Genomic DNA, 26,111 nt, shown 5'->3' on the forward strand with positions numbered 1-26,111 from the left:
ACAAAGTCTAGTTTAGTAAGATTTATCTATTATCATTTTTGTTGTGTGAACTAATAAATATTGTAGGATCAGCTATGACAACTCTTTCACTATGCGATAGTGAATATCATGTTGAGAGAGTCCATGATATGATCACGTTGTGGAATTTTGTGATGAGAGTTGGATGTCATGTTGAGAGATTCCATGACTATTCACGTTGAGAGAGTTCGTGAGTAAAGACTTAGTTGTGAGTCTTACAAATTTTTCATGTTGAGCAATTCGATGATTATTAGTTATGAATACATTTTTCATGTGAGATATTCCATGATTATAAATATATTGGGCTACTGTGTTAAGCATATGAATGCATTTGCGTCTACTTACTAAATTAAATATTTTAGCATTATATGAAATTCTAAATATTACGATTTAAATATGACAAATTTGCATTAAAATGAATTAGTGTATTTTTGGAGAAATTTGTTTGTATCAAATGACAGGTGTATTATATTCCATCTTTTGTTCTACTCTGGGTCTCGCGTATTTGCTAGCAATAGTTAGCCCCTCTTTGTGGTTACCTATTCCCAAGAGAGGGATATCGTTGAAGGCATCTTGTTTCAGTTATTAAAAACGGCAACCAACGTGATTGTTCCTCCTTTAGTCATTGCTTGTGTTAATATGATATTTTATTCTCCTCCAAGTCATAAAGGAGTCGGTAGCAGTTATAATAGTATTGATTGAATATCGTCAGATATCTATCGATTATTCCTCATCTGCGTATTGATGAGTCTTCTTTAGAAGAATGACGTCATATATGATTAGCTTCTCCTTCATCCATGATCTCAGCAATTCATCAGGTGATATTCATACATTAGAGTTATGTCTTTTATGACAGTTTCTTTGATACTATACTTTATGATTTTGATGTACTAAGTATTAAAGAGTTTTTCTGTCCTGATCAGAAGTGTTCGACTGTGATATATGGTTCATGTGTTCATCGAGCAGCAACTCTGTCAGTTTGTAATGAACTCTTATATATAAATAAAGGAATCATTTTTGGGTCTGGGTTGTTTGCCTCATTCAAGAGGGTTTTTCCTAGGATACATGCAGATGGTTGTTCTAAGTTTTTTTAGTTCAGCATTTAAAAGTTATAATATCAAATAAATATTATTTCACTTGGATCTACATATAAGGCGATAAATGAATAATTATATAAAATAATGATATAAAACAAATTCATAACATAAAAGAGTTTCATTGTACTTACATCCAATTCTTCTGGCAGTCATACCCTCTTCAAAATATATCGAGGTCTATATATAGTTATATACATTGATCGTGCTTTATATCTTCATATACAATGATAATAGTAATCTGTAAATTATCGTTACCAATAGTATTAGTATGTCATATATATATATATATATATTGTCTAAATATATTTCACACATACATCTTCCTTTAGTCATCTACACTGATATTACCGCACCCAATAGTTCAAAGTTATCACAAATATTTTTAGAAAAATGATATGTGGTGCAGATTGTGAAAAAAACACGAGTGGACGTCAATGTATTTTCCAGATAGTCTATCATGCACCTGTAAATGATTGACATATTATTTCACAGATATCTTCCACCTCAATTTGGTGTATTTAGATCTTAGACATTGAGGCGATCAAAAATTTCAAATTAACAGAAAACTATTGTGCACTAACAAAGAAAACAACGGACTTATGCATGTGTTGGCTCGGGTCCTCTAAAAAACCCTATTTTGGAAGTCCTCATTAAAAGGAAGATTGTCTCTTTTTGTTCCCAAACACAATGACAAATCTCGTTCAAGATATAATATTAACATGTCATCTCCTTCCAAATACAGCTTGATATCCCCACAAATTTTAAGGAAAATATTCCGCTAAGTCTCAAGCCATCACCTTTGGACAAGAAATTCAATGTATTTGTACCGTAATTATTCCATGTGATCACACATATCATCCTACTCGATATTGGGTGAAAGATTTGAACTCCTATGTTTGGTAAAATGATGCTTATGTCCTTAGTGTCTTTGCATCACACATACAAGAGAAAAACATTCACGTGATAGTTTTCCATATGGTATCATTCACTTATTCTAAATTCACTATTTCTTTACTTGGCATTCCTCAACTTAATAAACTTACACTTCGGAAAATGATATTGATCATTAGACCACATCTTCCAAGTTTGTTTGAATCTAAACTATTCTCTGCAATTTATTTGAACGACAACAATCTTCAAGATAGATAAATTCTGTGTACAAGATTATTCTTCCCATATTCTCATGTGAGGATCGTAGATTTATACGCAACATTCATCTTGACGTAGTCGATTAAGTCCAATTTAAAGTAGAGCAAAGCACTTATTTCTTCCTTTATCGTTATTTGATGTCTTGTTTCCTGCCTCATACCTCGTCATATTATTATTACTTCTTAATCTTTTTAAGATAAATCTCCTTTTCCGTTGCTTTCATTTCTCTATCGTAAATTTGGAAATAGGGGGGATATGCTTGTTTGATAGTTCCTTGTTGACTCGACCAAGCCATTGCTTTATTCAATCAAGTCAAAGTGAGAGTTCATATATGCTAAACCGGTTTCTTCATTTAGTTTTGATTAGATGAACTTTCCTAGTACTATGCTTCCATTTCTCATTAATTCTGCTAATTCTATATTTTCTCTTTTCATTTTCTACATTTTGCAGCCTGGAGCTCTGATACCATGTTAAATTCTAGGATCATTTTTGCAAATGTAGAATCATGGCCATTGTTATTGATAATGTGCCAAATGCAGATTTGAGGACTTGTAAATATGAGAGGAGAAATGTCTCATGAAGAGACATGTCTCTATAGTTAATCATCATTAGTTATAACTCATCTTTAAGCATATATGAAATATATTAACCATATATGTAATATATTATTATATAATAATATATATTGTATAATATATATTATATATATGAGATAAAGATGATTTACCATGTTCTCAAAAGAATCAATCTGAATAACTTATCAGCGTCGGTGTATGGTAAAACAATTACATTTAGGAACCCGATAACATAATAGTCTCTTCTGATTATAAGAGCCCGATTAGTTAAGTAAAGTCATTAATAATTAAATAGACACACACACACACATTCTTATCAATAATATGAGACATAAAACAATGTTCATATAACTCATGAGTACAAATACTCAATGTAATGAGTATATCACTTTGATTGATGCTATACATCAACACCTTTGCCAGTTCGTCTCTTATTGACTCGTGTTTTAATTATTAAATTGACTTTAATAACTTGTATTAAGTCCTCAATAGTCAGTAGCAATATAAATAGGGTTGGGCAATTAATTTTCAAATATTCCAGAAAAAGGGGACATTACATGCCCGTGTCTAATGCCTTTGTGCCCTGATGAAAATAGAAATTGGCTAAAAATCACTTACTATAAATAGTAAGTCTTTTAAAATTGGGCCAATTGATGAATGAGTCAATCACTGTGCATACCATGAGTCTAGGTGCCGTTGCTAGATATAGCAACTCAACATTGACTTACTATAAATAGTAAGATTCTAAATATCTGCTCCAGTCAAGGATATTGAATCTGAACATTGCCACCAAGCTGTTCAAGCACCTTGCTAAAGTAAGAAACTCCAGCTTCCCGAAATAGTCGCTATAAATAGTAAGTGTGCTAGTCTGACTCAAATGAAGAGAAATCCTGACATTGTTAACCTCTAGAGTGGGAATATAGCCTTTGACTTGACGACTAAGATGCTCTTTTGACTAGGCTTAGCCTATGAGGGCCAGTGATAGGCTAAGCTAAATAAACTCTAATGATTATGAAAAAGGGGACACTCCAATTTGGCATGCAACCACAAATGAAAAGCCATGGAAATATTACTTTCTGAAAACAGGTCGAAATGCTCATTTCTCTCCCATAAAATGCACAGAGAAATTGATACCAATATTGTTGAGATTGGATTCTTGTTTTGACTCGCAAGTGTTGGTAAATCATTGTTCACTCCTAGGCCTTCTATTTCAAATAGGTTATTGATGTCCAAAGGGATTGGCAGTGCCTTTTTCATATTGCACATGGTACTCAATCTCTTTCCGAGTGTCATCCTTTTTAAGAGCTAATTAAATGAAAATAATATCATATTTTTTGATGATAACAATACCAATCTTTTGCCTCATATTGTTATATTCATTTTTATCTACATAAAAGCTCAATAACTCACTCAATGGATGCAATAAGAATACTTTTGACCATATGATCAAAAACGTTTTCTAGAACCTAACTTCACATTTAATTTATTGCTTTTATCATGTGTTAATTACACTTATCCATGTGGAAATAGGGGCCACTAGAAATATTAAAGAAAATTAAAGCGCGGCAATATAGGGGTTGAAAAAGAAGCCGTTAGAAAATAAGGACGAAATAGCAAAATCCCAGAATTATAGGAAATGCCAAAAAAGTGATTTTGTTTATCCGATATTATGAAGATGGTTGAAAAAGATCTTAGAAAGTGTTATAAAAGAGATAGAAGAGCTCTCTTTCAGCATGCTTGGTTATGCTTCGATATTATATGAAATTGGAGAAAATATTGGAGATTAATCTCTAGGGCTTGGAGGATGAAGTCTCTCTATGCTAACGATCTTGATGCTGTTGAAAGAAACAGTCTTGGTATCTATGTCTGAGTTTCAGGGTAAAATTTCAATTGCTGCTGAGTTTAGAAATTGAAGATTGCCAGTCTAGGGCTCAGTTTGTGGCATAAGCCAGAAGTTCGATTTTAAGGAGGAATAGGACAGAGTTTACTTCTATAAATCACCAAGCTTGGCTGTCTCATTTCCATTGGAGGAATTCTTGTTGCTGGCCATACCAAACAGAGATTTATGTAAGCGTTCTGGGGTGAATATATTCTGGATTTGAGTAAAAGTTGGACAGCAGTTTGACGCAGAGTTGTCGTACTGTACTTAGAGATTAATTAGCAAATCTATACTAGTTAAGAAGACCATTAGAAGGTGCCGTGCAGGTCTGGAATCCAGCTGAGGGTATAGAGGATACTTGGGAAGTGGCATTAAGCTGGAGAAGGCATTGCCGCCAACAATACTGAGAACAAACAGTATGCTGCAAACTTAACCCCAGCCTTTTATCTTGTTCACCTGGCACCACCATAGAGTCGTAAGGGCTGAGTATCTAAGATTGTTGAGTCGCTGCCAAAGAACAGATCTCTCTCTCCCTCTCTCTCTCTCTCTCTCTCAGTATATATATATGGAGCTGTGTATGTAAGAGTAAGACCCTAAAGCTCACACTTCGGGTTTGTAGAAGAAAATACCTCTCATTTTGTAGTGCTCGGGCCAGTCTGCATTGTTTAATTCTGATTACAAAGGAAATAATTCTGAATCATATTGAATTTCCCTGAAGTCTGAAATCAAACAGTTTGTTATATTACTCTCATGGTTAGTGTTAGTTTATGTTTTCATTGCATTTGTATGAGAAATCTGAAAAATACTTAGCAAACTATCAATAAATCAATCTCCTTGGCACATTGGCAACAAATCACAATTGCAAGATAACTGTTTGACAAAAATTCCCTAGAGCCCAAGATAAGAAATATTGAACAGAACATGGGGGTATCTTTAGACCAAGGGAAGACCAACCTTTAGCAAAAGACCAACATTTCTGCCCCCTTCAAAACCAAATGTCCAACCTTAGCCCAAGTTTCCATAGAGACTACAAAACCTCCGAGCCAGAAAGTCTACCCTCAAACTGCCCAAAAAGAATTGTCTTGAATGTGAAGAGACCCCCAACCTTGCCTTTTTTAGGCTTGGATAGTAACAGATTGTTCCTCATTAACACTTTCCAAGTTTCACCCCCTGACATAGCTTTGAAAATCAATTTAGAAGCCAAAGCAATACCTTGAGCTTTCAAGTCTTTGAGGTCTAAACCCCCTTGATGTTCAAGCAGGCAGCATCAAGCCCCTCAAACATTGTACCTTTTTCTATTACCTTTGCCATCAAACCAAAGAAATTTCCTCGAAATCTTTTGAAATTTGTTAAATTGGCAGTTGGCTAAAAACTAGGTTGAGGGATAGATGGCATTCAACTCCATCACTTTTTGGACCACCTGAATTCTCCTTGCTAAGGAAAGGAGAAGTTTTTACCATTTAACATGGTTTTTTCATTTTTAATGTATACCCAGTCCCACATATCTTTCAAGCAGGGAGAAACAGAGAAAGGACTGACAAGATATCTAACCACCTTGAAAGGATCAGATCATCCCCACCCCTTTCTAGCAAGTCAGATAGGTGGAGCATTATTCCAGCCAATAACCATTGATTTATGACGAACAATGCTAGAGCCAAAGGCAACATGGAAAAGCTCTAAGCTTTTTAAAGTGTTATCAAAGTTGTTTTTGGTCAATTTATTCAAAGGTTGTTCATGGTTAGGCAATCTCAAACCATTGAGCGGAGGAGAAATAAGGTTTGATATAAGAATGTAGTGTAAGGGATTTCCAGCTATAACAAATAGGGCGGGAACAATTGAACACCCTTGTAGATGAGTCTTTGAACAAAATATTGAATCATCCATAGCTATTTGCAGGAAAATGAAAAGCTTTAAGCATATCCACAACAACAGGCCACTTAGTCCTATCATAAGCCTTTTCAAAATCAGAGAAACATAGCAACATTCTGGCCATCTTTCTTGGCCCACTGCATATATTTCCAGCTAGTAATGTGGTTCTATAGGATATACCATCCTTTTATGAGGTCAGTCTGGGTGATTGACACAACTTTGCTTAGAACCCAGTTGATCTTCTAGCAAGAGTTTTTACAAGAATTATTTAGGAAACATTTAATAAAGTGATTGGTCTTCAATTTTTGATAAGAGATCTGTTCTCCTCTTTAGGGATGACTTGAAATTTCTAACAATTCTATTCCAATCCAATCAATATTCTCCTCATAAAAATCTTGAGAAAGCACATCTAAACCCGGGGATTTCCCTTTGGTTAAGGACTTATGGTATTCTCAATTTCTTGGACTGTTAACTATATATCCAGCATTCTAGCATCCTCCTTACTAACTAGTTTAGGGATTGTTCTAGGACAAAATTCTGTAGCCTCCTCATTCTTGCTGCTCATTTATGATTGAAAAAGATTCTGGAAAAAATTCACAGAACTCTCGTAAAAAAAAGTGGATCATTAGAGGTCACTCCATTTTTTGATAGGAATCTTGTTTGTATTTTATAAGATCAAAGAAATATTTAGATTCCCTCCATGTAACCCATTCATTTTGGCTCCTATCTTTTGACCTTGAAATTTACAGTTCTGGATTTTCCTTAGCAGGAACTTAGTTTGCATAAACTTTAGATTTAAGAGCACTACTGGTGTTATTATTTTGTTCTTGATTCTCCAATTGCAAAAGCTTTTGATGTAGCAGGTTATCTATTTTGTTTGTATCAGAGTATTTCTTCCCACCAACCATTTGGAACAAGTTTCTCCATGTTTCTACCAAAGCATGTCAAACTTGTTACGGGGGTTTGTTCTTGTTTAGAGATCTGGAATAGCTGTTACTGTCATAATTTCTATCCACACAGTCATTGTCATTAAGCAGAGAGGAGTTAAGCTTAAGGAGCAAGGATGGGGAGCTTTGTTGGGGACATAGGAGCCAATGCAAGGTATTGAGGCAAAAATAGGAGAGTGATCAGACATGGAAGCAGAATGATAGCAATGGGGGTTTCGCCTTGAGGAGAATTAAAGAAAAAAACATCTTTATTGGCATGAAATCTATGTAGCTGGCAGTAGATCCTCTTATCCAAGGCTTAATCATTGCACCAAGTGAACCCAATGGAGGAGGAATAATTTTTATCATTCTCCAAAGGGCCAACTTATTTCAGGGGCCTTTTCATTTTATTTCAGAAGAACCCCTTCATATCCTTTCCACAGAGTCATTACCCCTTTTTTTGCCATCCTTATTCTTTATCATATTAAAATCCCCAGAGTAAATCCATGGTATTTAGGCAAATAACCTGCCCTCCAGTTCCAAAGGTCTACCCTCTCCCTATAATCATTGGTGGCATACAAGGAATACATGACAGAACAAGAGGGAGACCCAATCAAAACACTTGCACCAATAATAGGAAATGAAACAGTTGCACCAATCAAATGTAACTGGATCTAATCTGCTATTACATATTGCAACAATTACAAGGAATATACATAGTTCTCAGAAATTCACAAACATGTTGTAATGATCTCTACTGGATTGGCTCAGAAATATTGAACTTTGGCTATGAGAATTTCATCAAACAGTTGTTATGTGAAGTAGTCTTTAAGCAAAAATACAATTGCATTCCCAAATTACCGTCTCTTTGAACTAATACTGAGAAGAGAATATGCCAATCAATTTTACACAGAACTCAAATAAACACAGAACCAGCAACTTGAACACATTAAATAATGCCAACGTTTTCATTAAAGTTTTACCAAATTGATGACAGAATCACAGTCCTGTATACGAGATTACAATGTGCAGAACTAAGCAAATACAGAGGGAATAGATAATGACAGACCCGTGATTACTAACGTATGCCGGTATGGTGGTCGGAACCTGCAGTGGAGATACAACCCAACGTCACCTCCAATACTCAGCCAGACTGCTGTACTGTATCTCCTTCAAATCTCCCACATTCTATGCTGCTACAGTCATGGTAACTGCTCATGACCTGTGAATGATGAGCATGACCTGCTACTGGTGCAAGCCCGTGAGCCACTGCCTATCTCAAACCGTCTGGAAATCACGTTAGCACTGTGGTTTACACCTATGAGTATTCCTGCCCTGTCCACTTGGAATGAAGTTATGCTGCCATTGACCCTTATTCCGATATGCAGATGCTAAACAACATTTGACTGTCGCTAATGCCCAGTTTGGATAAGTATCCAAAATGCATATCCAGAATATGGTCAATACCTCTACGGAATTCAATACCAAAGCCTGCTACTTGCTGATGTGTTCCAGTAGTCTAAAAACAATGTATCCACTCAACTGTTATCTCAGAACCTGCACGTGAATACTAGGTTTGCATCTAGTATCACTACTTTCCTTAAAGGGTTCATCCTTGGGCAGAATCCAGTCACACTTAAGCAACCATTAGGATTTTGTAGAATTATCATATATTCATTCGTGGTGTTAATCCCAAGGCAAAAAGATTTCTTAAATAACCTCAAAGTGTGGGGAGATACAACATCTTAGCAATGTGAGATAAAAAACTATTTCGTCTTTTAGTCACATAAGTCATTTTCTCCTAAAGTGACTTTAAATAATAAAGTACTTTATATTTCAATCCAATAAAATAAAGTGACTAAAACCTTAAGATTTCCCATTTAAATCTCCTCAACTGAAACCCAAACTCATGTGACTGGCTGATATCCTAAACCATATGCCATTAGCCTATCCGGATGGAAAGATAGACCAACTAGGCACCATTAAGGCTAGTGCGGAGAAGGGGACATTGCAGTCCTCCCTTCCCAAGATTTCTTGCCCTCAAGCAATCTCAATGACAGATGCTATAAGATTGACTTGCTTTCCCAAGTAGCATCCTCATAAGGTAAGTCCTTCCAGTGAATCATATATTCCTTGATGGCCCTCTTACGTAGCTTTCTCTCTCTGACCTCTATCACCTTTGCTGGAACTAATACAAGCTTCCCTTCCTCATTGAGTGGAGGCAATTCCATGGAGGGTACTGTATGCTGGCCAATCGCTTTCTTGAGATATGAAACGTGGAATACATTATGAATTCTGCTGTCCTTAAGTAAATCTAGCTCATAGGCGACCTCACCAACCCTCCTAGTATAGTGATATAGACCAAAAAATCTGGGCTGAAGTTTTTGAGACCCACTCTTCTTCAAGGAACTCTACTTGTATGGTTGGAGACGAAGATAAACCACGTCACCCAACTCAAAACTCCACTCAATCCGATGATGATCAGCGTACATCTTTTGCTGATTTTGGGCCTGTAGAATGTTCTCCCGAAGAGATCTAAGGATATCTTGCTAACCCTGTATCGAATCCCTGTTAGAGGTGCCCTGCTGTCCTGCAAAGCTAGGTCTACGAATGACAAGGGCTCGCTTCCATAGAGAGCACGAAATGGAGACATCTGAATGGACATGTGGTAGGAAGAGTTGTAACAATACTCTCTTAAATACAACCACTTAACCCAGACTCTCTGCTGCCCTGCTACATAGCTCCGAAGACAACCTTCCACCCATTTGTTAACTATCTTTGTCCATCCGTCTGGGGGTGATAACTCGTGCTGGGTGTCAACTTTGTACCGGTCAATTTGAATATTTCCTACCAGAATGTGCTAAGGAACTTGCTATCCTTGTCGCTTACAATGGTGCGAGGAAGATCGTGCAAACGAAAAACCTCTTGAAAGAATAACTCAGCTGCCTGAGAAGTTGACCAATCTGTTGCTATGGAAAAGAAGTGAGCGAACTTCGTTAATCTATCCACCATCACAAGAATAGAATCCCTGCCCTGCACCCTAGGCAACTCCTTAATAAAATCCATGGAAATACTCTCCCATTTCTATGTCGGAATGGGGAGAGACTGTAATAACCCGGCTGGAAACTCATCCTCTGACTTGTTTTGCTGACAAGTCTGACATTCCCTGATATGTCGGAGGACATTGTCCTTTAGACCCTTCCATGAGAATCTTTCCCTAACCTGTCTATAAGTTTTGAAGAATCCTGGGTGTCCTGCTGATGGTGTATCATGTAGAGTTCCCATAATCTTGCTTTTGAGTTTAGATCCTAGTACGAGGTAAATACGGTCCTTATAGAAAATCACATCATGTATTACCTTATACTTTCTGTCTTGAAGCCGTCCATCCATAATCTGACATGCTCGAGTATTCTTAGAATACTCAACCAACAACTGAGATTTCCAATTTGCTGAAATCTCAGATATAGCACAACATTCCGCTACTAAGTGTCATCTGGAAAGTGCATCAACATCTACATTTTTCTTACCTTTGACGTACTCAATGTCAAAATCATATGCCTGAATCTTGCTGACTGACTTTTGTTGTCTCTCATTAAGATCCTTCTGTTCTAGGAAGTAGTGCAAACTATTGTGATCCTTTCTAACTGTGAAATTGCCCTCCACTAGGTACTGTCTGAACTTAGCTAGAGCATGCATAATAGCCAACATCTCCTTATCATAAGTGGAGTACAATCTCTCGCCATCCTTGAGCTTCTTGCTCTCATAAGCAATCAGATGCCTATCTTGCATGAGCACTGTGCTGATAACACTCCTTGAAGCATCACACTCAAGAACAAACAGTCGAGAGAAATCCGTTAGTGCCAAGACTGGGCATGTGCTCATCACCTGTTTGAGCCTATCAAAGGCCTCCTTTGCCTTAGCTATCCATCTGAAAGATCCTTTCTGTGTGAGGTCGGTGAGGGGTGCCGCTATCTGGGAGAAACCTCTAGCGAACCTCATGTAGTATGAGCAAAGATCCATGAAACCTCTCAAGTCTGATACATTCCTTAGTGATGGCCAATCTAGGATTGCATGAATCTTTTCTTGATGTACCTTCACCCCATTTGCACCAATCACGTGACCAAGGTAGAGGATCTCAATCAATCCGAACTCACATTTGGACTCTTTTGCAAACAACGAGTGCTCCTCCATGATACTGAGTACCTCATGTAGATGCTGTAAGTGCTCCTCCCATGTTCTGCTGAAAATCAATATGTCATCAAAAAATACTAATACACTCTTCCGCAACTGCTTCCTAAATATGTGGTTCATTCAGGACTGAAATGTAGCTGGTGCATTAGTGAGTCCAAACGGCATCACCAAGAACTCGTAGTGACCATAGTGACATCGGAAGGTTATCTTATCCACATCCTCCTCGCGAACCCATCTCTGATGGTATCCAAATCTGAGATCTACCTTTGAGAAGTAAATCGCCACATGTAACTCATCTAGTAGCTCATCTATGCGAGGGATTGGGTACTTGTTCTTGATGGTCCTCTTGTTGAGAGCACGGTAATCAATACACATGCATAGAGTCCATCCTTCTTCTTCACCAACACAATTGAAGAAGCAAAGGGACTGGAGCTAGGTTTGATGTGTCCTATATTGAGAAGTTCCTTAATCGTCTTTTCTATCTCCTCCTTATAATGCCTGGGATGATGATAAGGTGTCGTGATGACGGGTTTGGCACCCTCCTCGAACTCAATGATATGCTCAAACCCTTTGTCTGGGGGAATACTTGGAGGTATGTCCTGAAAAATAGCTGAGTGTCAATATGAAGCTGCTGTCTTGAGTCAAAGGTAGCCTTAGAGGAAATGAAACAGTGTGCTGCCCACTCCATGTCATCATGCCTCATAATGGCCTCTAGCCCGTGGGCTGAAATCAACTTGGATTCCCCTTTTGGCATAGCCTTGAGGATCACCTGTCAGCCATCCTGTAAGAACTCCAACTGCATCTTCTTGTGATCAACCGTATATCTGCCTATGGTCTATAACCACTATCTCCCCAACATGGCATCTAGTCCATCTAAATCCACCACAAAAAAATCTGCCTCAAGAAGGAAATCGTCAAAATGGATTGGAAGTCCTGACACCTTCCATATGCATCTCAATCTCTCGCCTCCTGCCACCCTAACCTCAAACTCAGGTATGTCATCAATCTGTAACCTCCTCTTGGTAACCCATCGTAAGCTTATGAAGTTATGCAAGACACCTATATCCAAGAGACATAATACGCTGTCATCTATCAATTCCTTTCAAACGAAAGGGGTGTCCTGTGGGATCACTAGAAAGTGATGTTATGATAGGAGGCTGTCCTTAGGTACCTACCTTCTTCCTCCCTCTAGGTGGACGATCCTCATTCTCCTCCTCATCACTGCTATCAACATCGCTGCCCTTCTGCTGCTCATCCTCCTCCTCTGAAAGCACCTCTACATAATGTATCTTGCCTTTGCCAATGCATCTATGATCCGGTGTCCATGGCTCTCTGCAAGTGAAGCATAGCTTCTTCCTCCTTAGTTCATTCCATGTCTCAAAGTCCATCTTGGGAGATGTAGCCTTAAGCTGGTTTTTGTTCTTTTGGAATGAAGTGGATCCCTTATATGCTTTCTTTGGGGGCTGTAATATCGAAGAGGGTGACTCTAGATTGTGTGCGATCTTAATAGCATCATCTAGAGTGTTTGGTTTAAGTACCTTAACCGAACCTCTATATCTATCTTGTAAACCCTCGGTGAACAACATTACCTTATGTTGTTCTGTCATGTTCGGAATCATCACCGAGATCCGCTGAAACTCGTCAATGAGATCATCTAGAGATCCACCTTGTCATAATTGTGTCGAATCCCTGTAGTAGACCTCTATATCCTTCTTGTCAAAGCAAGTAATCAGCTTAGAGCTGAAAGTCTCATAGGATGTAATGAGACCATGATCCTAGGTAACCAACCTGTGGTGTCGCCAATCATATGCTGCTCCCTCTAAGTGCATTGTAGCAAATCTGATGGCTTCTGTCTCTGACATAGGTTTAAGTGTTAGGTACATGTCCAGCTTGTGAATCCAAGCTCTTGCAGATGTCTTATTGCTGCCATCAAAAGTAGGGAGAGATAGTTTGTTCATAGCATGCTTAACTCTCTGTTTGGTGCTCTAGGTCTCCTATCCTGTTGCTGTTTATTTGACTCCCTTTTTTGATTTAGATATTGGACAAAGGACATATTTTGTTTAATAGGATTAGGAAACAAATCCCATTCATCATACATTGGCATAACATTGTTTGGCAGTATGTTTGGTGCCACTAGTGGTGCTATTTCTTCTTCTACATTAAACACTGGCATTAAAGGCTTGACAGTGTTTCGTGTGGAAGCCCTATCAACTCGTGGTGATTTTGCTACACTATTACCACCATTGTGATGGCTTAGAGCTCTCCTATTAACAGGGGCTAATTGCTGTATATTAGCTGCAAGTTGTTGAAGAGAACCAACTATGTTATTCTGCCCATCTCTAATACCCAACAATGTTTCCCTTACCTCTCGATTCGGTCCAGCGTCATTACGTGCCATTTGAATGTTGTTTTCTTGTTCTGCCTATTCAATTTGATCAACCTGTTTAGCCTGTTCAACTTGTTCACCTGTTCCAAAAATCAACTCCTCATCCACTGAGTAACTATCCTCAATGTCAATCTGTTCTGAAGACTCTGCTTGTTACGATTTGAGGTGACTGAAATTATAATGTTTCTTCCTCATATGCTGCTGTCATTTTATTTTTGGCTTATCCCATAAGATGGCAAGACCTATAGCTCTGATACCATTGTAATGATCTCTATTGGATTGGCTCAGAAATATTGAACGTTGGCTACAAGAATTTCGTCACACAGTTGCTATGTGAACTCGTCTCTAATAAAAAATATAATTGCATTCACAAATTACTGTATCTTTGAACTAATACTGAGAAGAGAATATGCCAATCAATTTTACCCAGAACTCAAATAAACACAGAACCAACAACTTGAACACATTAAATAATGCCAATGTGTTCAATAAAGTTTTACTAAAATATATGATAGAATCATAGTCTCGTATACGAAATTACTATGTGTAGAACTAAGCAAATATGGAGGGAATAGATAATGATAGACCCGTGATTACTAACGTATGCCGGTATGGTGGTTGGAACCTGCAGTGGAGATACAACCTGACGTCACCTCCAATACTCGGCCAGATTGCCATCTATCTCTGCGTATTATGTCCCAAACCCGTTGTACTATATCTCCTTCAAATCTCCCAGATTCTATGCCACTACAGTCATGGTAACTACTTGTGACTCGTGAATGATGAACTCGACCTGCTACAAGTGCAAGCCCGTGAGCCACTGCCTATCTCAAATTGTCTGGAAATCACATTACCACTGTGGTTTACTCCTATGAGTATTCCTGCCTTGTCCACTTGGAATGAAGTTATGCTGCCATTGACCCTTATTCCGATATGCAGATGCTAACCAACATTTGATTGTCGCTAATGCCCAGTTTGGATAAATATCCAAAATACGTATCTAGAATATGCTCAATCCCTCTACGGAATTCAATACCAAAGCTTGGTACTTGCTAGTGTGTTCCAGTAGTTTAAAAACAATGTATCCACTCAATTGTTACTTAGAACTTGCACGTGAATACTAGGTTTGCGTCTAGTATCACTACTTTCCTTAAGGGTTTTTGTCCTTAGGAAGAATCCAGTCACACTTAAGCAACCATTAGGATTTTGTAGAATTATCATATATTCATTCGTGGTGTTAATCCCAAGGCAAAAAGCTTTCTTAAATAACCTCGAAGTGTGGGGAGATACAACATCTTAACAATGTGGGATAAAAGACTATTTCGTCTTTTAGTCACTTCAAGTCATTTTGTCCTAAAGTGACTTTAAATAATAAAGTACTTTATATTTCAATCCGATAAAATAAAGTGACTAAAACCTTAGGATTTCCCATTTAAATCTCCTCAATTGAAACCCAAACTCTTGTGATTGGTTGGCATCCTAAATCATATGCCGTTAGCCTATCCAGATGAAAAGATAGACCAACTAGGTACCATTAAGGCTAGCGTGGAGAAGGGGACATTACACATATTGCTGACCTATTAACAACTATGATATTTGAAATGATAATAGAATATAATAGATTACAAATAGAATGTTTTCTTGACCTTCAATATGAGCTCCTTTCTGTGTATTGGTAATGCTAACATAGATGTAACCTTCAAGTAGTGGTCAAGTTGAAACCAACAGTAGAGTTATGAGCCACAACATAACAGGAGGTGCTTGTGCTCTATAGATGAAGAAGAGACTTTGCATAGAGTATTTAAACAATATGAAGCTCCGCCACAATTTCACGTAGCACTACAATGAGTCTACCAATGTCAACAGAAATAAATCCAACCTCTGGCTAGATTCCACAATGCCAATCAAGGAGCAGATATTCAATGTATTCCTACTTATCACTAGTGCTTGCAACTGCAACCAGATTCTTCTTCTGCAGTAAACCAATCATGAAAGAGTAAACTAGTTTCCATGCCAATATATCACCCAACCCGATTTTGCATTTGTCCTGGCAAATAATCTTTCATGACAATAGGAGGTAATAGGCCAATGAATTGGTCGCCCCCTGAAGCTTCTCACAGCTCTAATATTAGGAGTATTAATGTTTACTCCCAAATATTTCCCACTATACAAAACTTTTGATCATTCCTTTTATTCCTGAATCACTTGTGTAAACTCACACATGTCAGGTGTCTTATAGCAAAGACATTAGAAACTCTAGAGTTGCCAGAAAATATGTATTCAATCTTCGCAACCACAGATTTATTAACATATTCACTCCAACTTTGGCTATATACATGCTTGGCAGCTATAGAAGTAAATAAGTCTCCTTTACAAGTCGACCACACTAGCAATTTATTTCATTCCATATCTGTGGCTGGAAATATGTAATATTATCTCCAATAATGGAGGGACAATAATTCTCAAACACTTCATTCCCAATAGAAGCAAAATAATGAATGAGATGCACAATGCCAAATGCTCAGGAACATTGATCATTTAGGATCTAATATAAACACCCAAACATTTGCTCCAACCAAATTTTGAACAAACCTTTATATTTACGACTAAATGATTACTCAACGAATCAAACACAGAGTTTATACATCAATCATTAAATTGTACAGTATAGTAATATAATAATATAATAAAATCCTCATTTTTCTTTTCTGAAACAAATATTGAATTTTACAGTTTTGTCTTCTGATGTTGACTTCACAAGTTCCACACTGGTGTGGACTCTATTGCAAGTCCAATCGACGGAAGAACCAAGTTTTCATCCAGCTCTTTTAATCACCAAGGTTTCCTTCCTCAACAATTCCTCAATGCACAGCAGAGACAATTCTTAACAAATTTCATAATATCGGAACATCCCCTGAAAAATCCTCTCCTTGTTCTTTAATAGCATTCTCCAAAATAATTCTTGGCCTTCTAGCAGCCTGTCTTTTGACATTTCATTTCTTGGCCTTTTTAAATTTGAAATGAATTGGTTTTTCTTTTATAATTTTGATTGATATAAAATTTCACTTTCATTGCTCTATTAAAAAATTAGATTAAATTGTCATTATATTTCAACAACTAAAATTTAAATTATTTAATTAATTTTTAATGTATCAAAAAGGAGACATTACATCATCCTCATCATGAGAGCTATGGGAAGAATGGTTCTCCACAATGTTAGGCGTGTCATTTGTAGGCTAAGAGGATTTATCTAAGTTTGCATGGAATAAGCTGGTTGAGTGGGGCTCTACACCCTTGCTATTTAAACTTTGGGCTGCCATAAGTCTATAACTTCTTCTCAGAGTGATATTAGATGTGTCATAACACTCATGCAAAGCTTAAATATAAAAGAAATGACTATACAATGCGAATTTTCAGTAGATTGATCAATTAACCATTGCACAAATGAAATATGATTGTAAAATTGAATTTCAATTAGTTAAATGCATATAAATCAGATCTAAACATGAAATTCAGAAGTGAGCATAAGACATGGCGTGTTCACCAAAATGTAATGTAAGGAGCTAGGGTTCACTAGCTTATGCATGCAAACTAGTAAACACGGCCTATTTCTGTCATAATTGTTTGGGAGGGGATGGATCCATAGGGCTCAACCTCAAATCTGATGAAAAAGGAGTGAAGCTTCATTTTCAAATATTTCCAGATATTTTTATATTCTAGTTTCTTTCTATTGTCATTCTATATTAAGAAGTGTTTCTATTTGATTTCTACATAGAATTATATATTTTTCATGCAATTATTGATTAGAGGAATTGAATTTAGAATCAGTTGTTTCTTGGTATTACTTTTAATAGGTGTTAATTGTGCAGGGTTGTGCTTTTGGCAGCAGGATGGGTGATATTCCTTTCATTATTTATTCCTATTCATTATATTTTGAAAAGTCAGGATAAAGCTCGGCGACAGTTGGAGGTTAGTTGAACAATTTGTTGAATTATTCATATTCCTCTATGAAGCTGATTTCACATAAATCTAAGGGAAAATGGTAAGAAAATATCAAATTGAACCCTTTCTTATAAATGTGCCAAAGTTATCATATTAACTTTTAGAATGAATTTATGAAGGAGATTCATTTTTATGGAAATAAACTAAGTTACCAATTTGGATGTGTAAAGTTTCTGCAAATTCTGTTCTAAAAAACTCAAGACTTCTATAATATCCTTTATTGCTGAAGATGATCTTCTTAATGTTCTGAAAGTAGGAGGAGTTATCACCTTTAGTTCTGATCTGAATTTGTTTTATCTCTGCAATAAAGTCGAATAGGTAGTATTGCTTGAAGAAGAAGACTTATGTATATTGTATGTCTTCAAACTACAATAACACCCACCCCTTATATCAAGACCAAAGGGCATGTCCCTTAAAGGGACATGACCCTCTCTAGGTCAGCCCAAACACCACTTGTAGAAATCGGCGACTTAAGGAAATAATAACATGTTTTAACTAACATAACAATTTGTTATAGTTAGTACAAGATATATTTTCGGCCAAGGATTGCCACCCATCCTATCGCCAAGTCTAGTGTATATATATGCTTTCGTATGATATAATGGGAGAAGATTAAGGTGCAGTCTGCACTTCTTAGACTAGTATGAATATCATGGTTAATATTTAACACTCCCTCTTAACTTGATAATCATATTGCGAGATAACATATCTAGCATCATCAATTACGATGAATAAGCATAGATTGATACTCTATATCTATCTGAATCTTTTGAGAAAATGGTATCATGTAACATATGATACTGAGTCATATAACCATCTTGTGATATGACTTATCACTTATACTAGTGATGTCAGTATTGCATGTAATGCAATACATAGGATAAAATCGGAAGAACGATTAAGTTCTTCATTTATCTAGGTTGTGATTCATAGGAACTGGCAATCCTATATCACAACTTAATCTTGAGTTAAGATCTATCAGAACACAAGATAAAGTTTGAAGAATAAATTCTTCCTTTATCCAAGTTGTGATTCATAGACATGGAATGCTCATGTCACAAATGATCTTGAACTCACCTAGATCTAACGGTAGTTCTATACTATTCAATACATTATTTGAGGGATCGTCATCTCTCATAATGCCTTTTATACAAGTATTCATTACCTTAGAGATCGTCACCTGTTAAATAATGAATACAGATGGTGGAGCTCATAACAGTCAATAGCCTGAAAATAGAATTATTTTATTAATAATTTAAAGAATACAAATGAATTACAATTCAACAATGCCAAGTCTTTTCCTGAAGTGATCTATCTTCACTCTAGAGAGAGGTTTGGTGAGAATGTCTGCTGTCTGATTTGCAATGCAAATGTATTCTAATTTTACAATATTCCTGTCTACCATATCTCTTCCATAATGGTAAGAAATTTCAATATGCTTGGACCTATCATGAAAAACATGATTCACCGAAAGCTTGATGTAACTTTGATTATCACAATGAATAATCGTAGGATTCATGGCTTGCCCAAATAATCCCACAAGTAACTTTCTCAGCCAAACTGCTTCTCGAGAGGCCATCGTTGTTGCAATGTATTCAGCTTCTGTGGAGCTTTGTGCTACTGAAGACTGTTTTTTGCATATCCAAGATATCATTGCTGATCCTAAATTGAAACATTCTGAAGTACTTTTTTAGTCTTTAACACTTCCACCCCATTCTGAGTCAGTGAATCCATGTAAATCTAAGTCCACTTTCTCATATTTGAGCCCAAAATTAAGAGTGCCTTGTATCTCATAATGTGTTTTACTGCAACTAGGTGAATCTCCTTTGGCTCACACATAAACTGACTTAAGACATTAACATAGAGTAACAGGACTCGCCGAGTCAGCCTCAGACTCTGCGAGTCCAACACAGAGTCCACCTTTCCGAGGCAGACTGCCTCTGGACACGGACTCTGCCGAGTCCTAGTAGAGTCCAGTCAGACTCGGCAAGTCCATGGACTCGCTAGACTTGGAGAGTCCCGATGCCAGCACTCTCGCCGGCGGGTGAGATGGAAAAGACCAAAAAAACATAAAAATGCTTTGTTTAATAGGACTTTTTTGGTTTGTATAACATGTTATTGACCTAAAAAGGTCATTCCACCATTTGCTTGTGCTCACAAGAGAGAGGAAAGAGTTAGAGAAGAATATTGGTGTTTTGAGAGAGAAATCAACAAACCGGTTTGCTCTCTCGTATTGATTGCTAATGGTTTGTGCATCTTTCTAGCTTGCATTAAAGCATTGAGAGGAGCTTAAGGGAGCATTTGGAGGAGGTTTCTACAAACTTGCATTTCCATTGTTTGTGCAAATTTGAAGAGGTAAGCTACAAGTTGTTGTTGCATTTCTTTGTGTTGTTTTATACTATGTTTTAAACTTTCACGTTTGTATTTTTTTAGTATTTTTACTTCTCATTTTGTTTAAATTTGTTTGGTCTCTACTCTGTACTACTAGTCTACTATTTTTTTAATTCTCATTTTGTTTATATTCATATTGTAGCAGGCTGGCAGTGAATAGTAACTTATTGAAATTTGATATAATGTCTCAACAACAAGGTGAGGGAAGTGGAAATAGGCCTCCATTTAACCCTAATGTAGACCCAAATGCAATAGCAAGGGACAGGGCTTGGAAACATGCCATCCTGGGGCACAAGAAGGGAGTTGTTACATGTTGGCATTGTGGTGTGGTATATAATGGGGGAAGAATAAATAGATTGAAGTATCACCTAACACATATACCTAGACGTGATGCTAAAAAATTCAAAGATGTACTCCAAGATGTTATGGGAGACATGCAAACTCTTCTAGAGGAAAAAATGGAGCAAAAAGAATAAAAAAAGAAGCAACATGAAGAAATGGCACAACTAGCCGGAGCCCAATAGGGGTCTTCTAGTTTTTGCTCTCCATTATCCCATACTCCACCTACAGATACCATTGCTTCTACGAGTGTGAGCATTGGGCGTAAACAAAAATCGACACTTGATTCTATGTTTGCTCTACGCACGGCTCCAGGTTCACAGCCATCGCTTGAGGGCATGGGTTGGAACAAGGATAAACATGATTATGCAAAATTGGCACCTGGGGACTTCTTCATCTACAACAACATTTCATTGAATGCAGCAAGATAATTATTTATGTAAATTTAAATTTAAGTCTTCTCTTGCTTTCAAAGTTACAAGTTTCAGCTTTCAACTTTCAGCTTTCAATAATATGTTTATTTTGTTTATTTTAATTTGTATTTTGTTTTCAAATTTATTTATAATATACTAATTTGTTTAACTTTAAATTTTATTCTATTTGTTTTAGGTCCCCTTATTGGCAAATTGGAATCGATGCTGTTGCTGTTTGTGGTCCGGGGTTCAAAGCCCCTAGTGCTAAAGAGCTAGGAGGCCCTATTTTGAACCAAAGGGTGGCTGATGTACAAGTTGAAATCACGGAGCAGCGTGAGGTGTGGAAGAAAAAAGATTGCACCATCATGACTGATGGTTGGATTGATAGGAGTAGAACACTCCTCAACTTTCTTGTTTTTTCATTAGGGAAATTGTAATTGTACTTAGAGTCTTAGACAATAAAAATTTAGAAGTAGAACTTGTACTTAAGTGATTAAGTTTATAAATTTTGAATTTATAAATTATGATTCATCATTAATCATTATACTAATTTGTTTCTTTTTCTTCAGGTGCCATGGTTTTTTTGAAATCCATTGATGCCTCAGGAATAACAAAGAATGTTGAATATCTTTGTGGGATAATGGATGAAGTGATAAAGGATGTGGGTGAGGAGAATGTGGTGCAAATAGTTATTGATAATGCAACAAATTATGTTGCTGCAGGAAAGCTTCTTATGGAGAGACACCCTCACCTATTTTGGACCCCTTGTGCTACTCACTGCATTGACCTTATGGTAGATGATCTTGGTAAACTCCCTTGGATCAAAACAATTATAGAGCGAGGAAGGAGTGTATGCAAATTCATAAATAATCATACATGGGTCCTCAACCTCATGAGGAAACACAATGAGCAAAGGGAGTTGTCTCGTCTAGGGGTCACTAGATTTGCAACCAACTTCCTCACATTGAAATCCTTGCTTGATTCAAAGGGAGGTTTGAGATGCATGTTTGTCAGTGAGGAGTGGCTTGCATCATCATATGCAAAGACCAATGCAGGGATTGCTGCAGCTGATCATATTTTTGACGAGCCTTCTTTTTGGACACCGATTGCTGATATTGTGACGATAATTTTCCTTTTGCCCTCATTTCAACTTTATTTTGTTTATGAAATTATGTTATAAATTATTGTTCATTTAAAAATAAATAAATTTAAAGCTGATTATTTCTTTTCCAACTTTAATAATGATTGTAGTTTGTAAAGCCGCTTATTGTTCTCTTACGAACTGCTGATGGAGAGAAGCCCTCAATGGGCTACATTTATGAGGGCATGGATAGGGTGAAGGAGGCCATTCGTTATTTTTTTGCAGGGAATCGAGATAGGTATGGGCCTATATGGGATGTCATTGATAGACAATGGCACAATCTACTTCACAAGCCTATACATGCATTGGCTTACTTCTTTAATCCAGCATACCAATTCAGCCCACATTTCAAGGCTGATGATGAGGTGTGGAGTGGCCTCTACGATGTTGTAGAGAGAATGTCACCTGATTCATCAGTTAGCATAGATATAGTCCGTGAGATTGAGCTATTTAAGAAAGCTCAAAGGGACTTATTTGCACGAGAGTTGTGCAAGAAAAATAGGACAGCATTGATGCCTGGTAAACACTAAAAATCTTTGATTCTATATCCTAATTTCTAATAGTAATTCTATTACCATCTTAATTTGATAAATTCAAAGTGATTGATATGATTCAAAAATTTCTTGTTTCAGATGCATGGTGGGAGATGTTTGGCACAAAAGTGCCAAATTTACAGAGGATTGCGATTCGCATCTTGAGCCAGCCATCTAGTGCATCAGGATGTGAACGTAATTGGAGTCTTTTTGAGCACATACACTCAAAGAAGCGCAATAGGTTGGCTGTGCAAAAATTAAATGATCTTGTCTTTGTTCACTACAACCTTCACCTTCGCCATAGACAAATCCTTGCCACCGATACAAAAATTGATTGTATTAGAGAATGTTGATCCTTATGCAGAGTGGAATACAGAGGTGGATGATCTTGTCTTCAGTGATGAAGATGTGGAGTGGGTAGATCAGGTGGATCGAGAGGCTGAGGCAGTAGTGATGGCAGTTGAGGAGGCTAGAGCACAAGGAGACAGAGTGGAGGACCTAGAGGCTAGGAGTGATGGATCCCAGGTTGATGACGAGGATTATGTGTGTGAGGAGGATGATGATGATGATGAGGATGAGGAGGAGGTTCAGGGTCAGCCTTAGACACAGGCAGAGAGGATGGCTCTAGAGTCTTCCATGACTTATCTTAGGCGCACTCGTAGGAGGACATAGAGGATGGCTCTAGTTGTTATTTTGATATATGTTTTGAACATTTGAATATGATACCATGGATTTTGTAATCCATGAATGTTGTAGACATTTGAGTCTTTGATACTGGAGTGACACTATGTTTATTACTTTATAGTTTATAACTTTATATTATGTTATTTAGTTTTTTTCCTTCAAAAATTCGCTTTTATACTTATGTGATCTATGCAAAATTGTGTATGTGTATTAAGTAGCTTCTATTTATCTCAATTATTGTGTATTTGATTTTAATTCACTAAAAGATGCACGAAACAATCTTAAAATCCTTAAAAATCTTTAAATTTCATGAGTTTTTCAATTTTTCGAGTCCTTGCCAAGTCCGATCGCCGAGTCTGAGTCCGAGTCGGATTTTGACTTTCCGAGTTAGAGGCGAGTCCGAGTCCCGTAACACTGCATTAACAACATAGCAAATATCAGGTCTTGTATGTACCAAGTACATAAGGGACCAAATCATTCGTCTGTAGATAGTAGAATCTATGGAAGGTGATTCTGCTACTGCTTCTTTAAGTTTATGTAGATTAGTCTCCATTGGAGAAGACATAGACTTGCAATTCCACATCCCAAATCTCTTCAAAATCTCTGATGTATACTTCCCTTGATTAAGTATAATGCTGTTAGAATTCTATCGTACTTCCAGTCCTAGGAAGTAATGAAGGAGTCCCAAGTCTTTCATCTCGAATTCTCTAATTAGATCTTTCCTGCATTGATCTATGAGATGATCATCACTTGTTATTAATAAATCATCAACATACAATATCAGAATTACAATATCATTTTTATCCCTTTTATAATATAAATTTGGATCGACTTCATTTATGGAGAACTCTAAGCCGGTGAGATACTTATCAATTCTTTCATACCAAGCCCTTGGAGCCTGCTTAAGCCCATAGAGAGTTTTCTTGAGCCTGCAAACAAAAACGTTAGGATCACGAGTTTCAAATCCTTCAAGTTGCTCCAAATATACTTCTATAATCTTTTCATTTAAAAATGCTATTTTTACATCCATTTGATGTACTTTCCATCCGTTCGATGCTGCAATGGCTAGGACTGCTCTTATAGATGTGTATCTGGCAATAGGAGCAAAAGTTTCTTCATAATTAATCCCTTCTTTCTGAGAGAATCCTCTGGCTACAAATCTAGCTTTATATTTTTCAATGCTACCGTCAACAATATGCTTTATTTTAAATATCCACTTAGAAGCAACAATAGATTTTCCTTGAGGTCTTGGAATAATTTCTTAAACATAATTCTTCATAATAGATTGGTATTCTTCTGTTATAGCTTCTTTCCAAGTTGTATGTTTAAGAGCATCTAAAGTATTGGTTGGTTCTGATTTAGACAAATCATTCATCTTTGCTATATAATTAGAAAATCTTTTGGGTCTTTTTCTTTCTCTGATTATTCTAGAAGGTGCAACAAAGTCTTGTGCTTCCTCGACTGTTTTAATGGCCCAAAGTGGTCTTTTCTTTGAATTTAGAGTTTCTCCAAGATTAAGGTTTTCAATTTCATTTTCAATTTCTTCCATGTTCTCCCTCTAAGACTCAGACTCAGTATTTCTTTCCGAACTAGGTAAAGGAGAGGGTTCTTCAGAACTTAGTGCTCTTTTGAATGCTAGATCTTCTTGAAATATTACATCCCTACTAAGTTCAATATTTTTTTGTCCAAGTATGAAAATCCTATATACTTTAGATGTTTCGCTATACCCTACAAAAATACCTTTTCTCCCGGAGGGTTCTAGTTTAGTTCTCTTTTCTTTTGGAACATGGATATATATACAGGGCTCCCAAAAATCCTAAGATGACTTATATTGGGTTTAACCTTAGTAAAGACTTCTTCAGGAGTTTTATCTGTAAGGTAGGAGTGAGGGCTTCTGTTTTGAATATAGACAGCAGTACAAGAGGCTTCTGCCCAAAGATAATATTCTAGAATTTGATCAAATATCATAGCTCTAGCAGCTTCTGTAATTGTTCTTCTATTCTTTCTTTCTGTTGCCCCGTTTTGTTCTGGGTTATAAGGAACGGTATACTCCCTCTTAATTCATGTTTCTTTACAAAACCTTTTAAACAAATCTGAGGTGTATTCCCCTCAATTATCAATTCTAAGAGTTCTAATTTTATCTCTTGATAAGTTTTTAGTTAATGTTTGAAATTCTTTAAATCTCTTTATGATTTCTTTTGATTCTTTGCATTTTAAAAAGTAAATCCAAGTTTTCCTAGAGAAGTCATCTATGAACAAAATATAGTACTAGAATCCTCCAAGAGAAAGAACAAATATAGGTCCACATAAATCTAAAGGAATTAATTCCAAAATATTGTTGGTTTTTTTAGTGCTATCATGAAATGAACTTTTGCTGTTCTTACCCAGAGCACACCCTTTGCATATGCTTGAGTGGTCTTTATTTAGTTTAGGTAAACCAATAACCATCTTCTCCATAGTTGATAAGGTTTTGAAATTTAGATGTCCTAACTTTCTGTGCCATATTTCATTTATGTCC

The 26,111-nt window shown here is 36.8% G+C and overlaps 1 protein-coding gene across 5 annotated transcripts in view; it reads left to right on the plus strand.

Moving 5' to 3' along the window:
- Positions 1 to 26,111, plus strand: part of LOC149529872 (glycerol-3-phosphate acyltransferase 9-like) — a 245,933-nt gene that overhangs the window by 51,731 nt on the left and 168,091 nt on the right. For all 5 annotated transcript variants that reach the window (XM_089808658.1, XM_089808657.1, XM_089808660.1 and 2 more), the window contains exon 5: positions 17,960 to 18,059. In XM_089808658.1, the coding sequence (XP_089664784.1) occupies positions 17,960 to 18,059 (100 nt within the window). The remainder of the gene's footprint in view (positions 1 to 17,959; positions 18,060 to 26,111) is intronic.

This window comes from Cupressus sempervirens, chromosome 11 (genome assembly GCF_028749045.1).
Source record: "Cupressus sempervirens isolate cs-2001-9-10 chromosome 11, ASM2874904v1, whole genome shotgun sequence".
In the NCBI taxonomy this organism is placed as follows: Eukaryota; Viridiplantae; Streptophyta; class Pinopsida; order Cupressales; family Cupressaceae; genus Cupressus; species Cupressus sempervirens.